Source organism: Bos mutus, chromosome 27 (genome assembly GCF_027580195.1).
Source record: "Bos mutus isolate GX-2022 chromosome 27, NWIPB_WYAK_1.1, whole genome shotgun sequence".
Taxonomy (NCBI): Eukaryota; Metazoa; Chordata; class Mammalia; order Artiodactyla; family Bovidae; genus Bos; species Bos mutus.
In genome coordinates, this window is record NC_091643.1 from 24,349,286 (window position 1) to 24,352,191 (window position 2,906).

The 2,906-nt window shown below is 43.8% G+C and overlaps 1 protein-coding gene across 1 annotated transcript; it reads left to right on the plus strand.

Annotated features, from left to right (window-relative positions):
* The first annotated feature begins 2,127 nt into the window (after positions 1-2,127).
* Positions 2,128-2,698, plus strand: LOC138983925 (histone H2B type 1-C/E/F/G/I-like). The gene is made up of 2 exons (XM_070364267.1): positions 2,128-2,302; positions 2,493-2,698. The coding sequence occupies exons 1-2, from the start codon at positions 2,128-2,130 to the stop codon at positions 2,696-2,698; spliced, it is 381 nt and encodes a 126-aa protein (XP_070220368.1).
* The last annotated feature ends 208 nt before the right edge of the window (positions 2,699-2,906 follow it).

A 2,906-nucleotide genomic window follows, 5' to 3' on the forward strand; every position in this document is an offset into this window, starting at 1 on the left:
ACCCCATGAATCGCAGCACGCCAGGCCTCCCTGTCCATCACCAACTCCCAGAGTTCACTCAGACTCACGTCCATCGAGTCAGTGATGCCATCCAGCCATCTCATCCTCTGTCGTCCCCTTCTCCTCCTGCCCCCAATCCTTCCCCTCCCGCCCCCAATCCTTCCCAGCATCAGAGTCTTTTCCAATGAGGCAACTCTTCGCATGAGGTGGACAAAGTACTGGAGTTTCAGCTTCAGCATCATTCCCTCCAAAGAAATCCCAGGGCTGATCTCCTTCAGAATGGACTGGTCGGATCTCCTTGCAGTCCAAGGGACTCTCAAGAGTCTTCAACACCACAGTTCAAAAGTATCAATTCTTCGGTGCTCAGCCTTCTTCACAGTCCAACTCTTACATCCATACATGACCACAGGAAAAACCATAGCCTTGACTAGACGGACAAAACTTCAGTGGCTGGCATGGCAGACTCTGTTGCTTCACAACGAAATACAAGGTTACTCTGAGATTCAAAGCCCTCTACAATGATCAAATTTCCTTTGGTGGCCTTATCTTCTATTATCCCATTCCAAGAACCCACTCTGTGTCTTCCTTTCTTTACGGCCTTACTTCAGAGGGAAATTCTGCTTGGGATACTTTCTTTGCATTTTTCACTTGAAATCTGATGATTTTCTCAAGCTCCATTTTCTGCTTTGTAATCTTTCCTGTTCTCAGACCTATTGCAGTCTCACCAATATTCAACTTTCCTGCAAATTTTTTGATGCTTTTCTTTGTGCCCATGTAGTGAATTCTGTAGGATAAGCAACTTGATAACAGAGAGTATGTTTTACTTATTTCTAAAGTGTTTAGAACACAACAATTGCTTGAGCTACAGCTAGTGAACCCAATATATTAATGGAAGAAACGGCAGGTTTCCGTAGGCTTACCAGTATTTTATTCAGAAAATTTTAGTGGCTTCTCAGAAGCTATATTCTAAACTTTCTAGCAAGGAATATGAAGTCTGAACCAACTCACAATTCTAGTCTTATACAGCTGGATGTCTTGATTTAAATTCTTTCCAGTTTATTTATATTCCATTAAATGCATGTGAATTTCTCAATTTTCCTCTCAAAAATACGTATTGAACAAATAAATGTTGTTCCACCTAGCTATAATGCTTTTCCATCTGCTCGTCTTTTACCACAAGCCAACAAGATCTTTGAAGCTTAATTCAAGTGCTACATTGATCAGTCAAACTTTCCCTGGCCACTCCACCCAGAAGTAATCTCACATTTCTTTCAACTACAAATTCATTCCATGTGTCACTTTAATTCACAGATTTTCAACCCAATCTCACGTGATAGCTTAGTTTCATATGATTTATATATGTCTTCCAGGCGGTAACAAGCACCTTGACAATCAAGCCACCACCTAGCCTTCTTCATTTTCCATGTCTGACCAGTGACGATTCCTTGCCTAAATTCAACTTACTTCTCTTCCAAATGACAACTGGGCTCCATTATTTCCAGAATCATATAGCTCATGTTTTTTCTCATGATTTCTTGAAACTTTAGTTTATCATATTTTCTTATCTACATACATGCCTCATCTCTACCATAAACCCCAAAATTTCAAGAACACAGGAAAGCTTGAATCCAGTCTATCTTTACATCCTTTCAATACCTGATAGAGAAGGAAAGCAGTACATAAATACTTATTTAGCTGATAATTACTTTTAATGGTTATTTGCAGATAAAAGGTAACAATTGACCTTTCTAATTTTATTTTTTTACAGCTCTGTGTGAAGTCTGTTTAGTCATGTCTGACTCTTTGTGACCTTGTGGACTGTAGCCCATCAGGCTCTTCTCTCCTAGGAATTCTCCAGGTGAGAATACTGGAATGGGTTGCCACGCCTTCCTCTAGGAGATCTTCCTGACCCAGGACCGAACCCATGTCTCTTATGTGTCCTGCATTGGCAGGTGGGTTCTTTACCACCAGCACCACCTGGGAAGCTGCATTATTTGAATTTTTTTCAGTTTAATTATAATTCCCCAAATGCATGTGTTTTTCTCAGCTTCCCTCTATTTATGGTTTAAATACTGGCTTTAGGTGATTCAATATCATTCTGTGCTGTTGGGTGTTGTCATTATAGACATGCCTGAACCGGCTAAGTCTGCTCCTGCTCCTAGAAAGGGCTCTAAAAAAGCTGTGACCAAGGCCCAGAAGAAGGACGGCAAGAAGCGCAAGCGCAGCCGCAAGGAGAGCTATTCCGTGTACGTGTACAAGGTGCTGAAGCAAGTTCATCCGGACACCGGCTTCTCCTCCAAGGCCATCAGATCAGATCAGATCAGTCGCTCAGTCGTGTCCGACTCTTCGTGACCCCATGAATCGCAGCATGCCAGGCCTCCCTGTCCATCACCAACTCCCGGAGTTCACTCAGACTCACGTCCATCGAGTCAGTGATGCCATCCAGCCATCTCATCCTCTGTTGTCCCCTTCTCCTCCTGCCCCCAATCCCTCCATGGGAATCATGAACTCCTTTGTCAACGACATTTTCAAGCGCATCGCTGGCGAGGCATCGTGCCTGGCGCATTACAACAAGCGCTGGACTATCACATCCAGGGAGATCCAGACCGCCGTGCGCTTGCTGCTACCTGGGGGGCTGGCCAAGCACGCCGTGTCCCAGGGCACTAAGGCTCTCACCAAGTATACCAGCTCCAAGTAAGTATAATATGCCTAGCTGCTGTTAACGGAGAAGGCAGTGGCACCCCACTCCAGTACTCTTGCCTGGAAAACCCCATGGACGGAGGGCCTGGTGAGCTGTAGTCCATGGGGTCACTAAGAGTCGGACACGACTGAGCAACTTCACTTAGGTGATTTTATTATAATTTTATAATTACATATTAAAACATCAAAAATCCCATTTGAGCATT

Bases quoted from the DNA above. Each gene is read 5' to 3' on its own strand.
- LOC138983925 (XM_070364267.1), top strand. From the start codon at position 2,128: ATGCCTGAACCGGCTAAGTCTGCTCCTGCTCCTAGAAAGGGCTCTAAA. The intron at 2,303-2,492 runs CCATCAGATCAG...CCCCCAATCCCT, and splicing joins CACCGGCTTCTCCTCCAAGG to CCATGGGAATCATGAACTCC.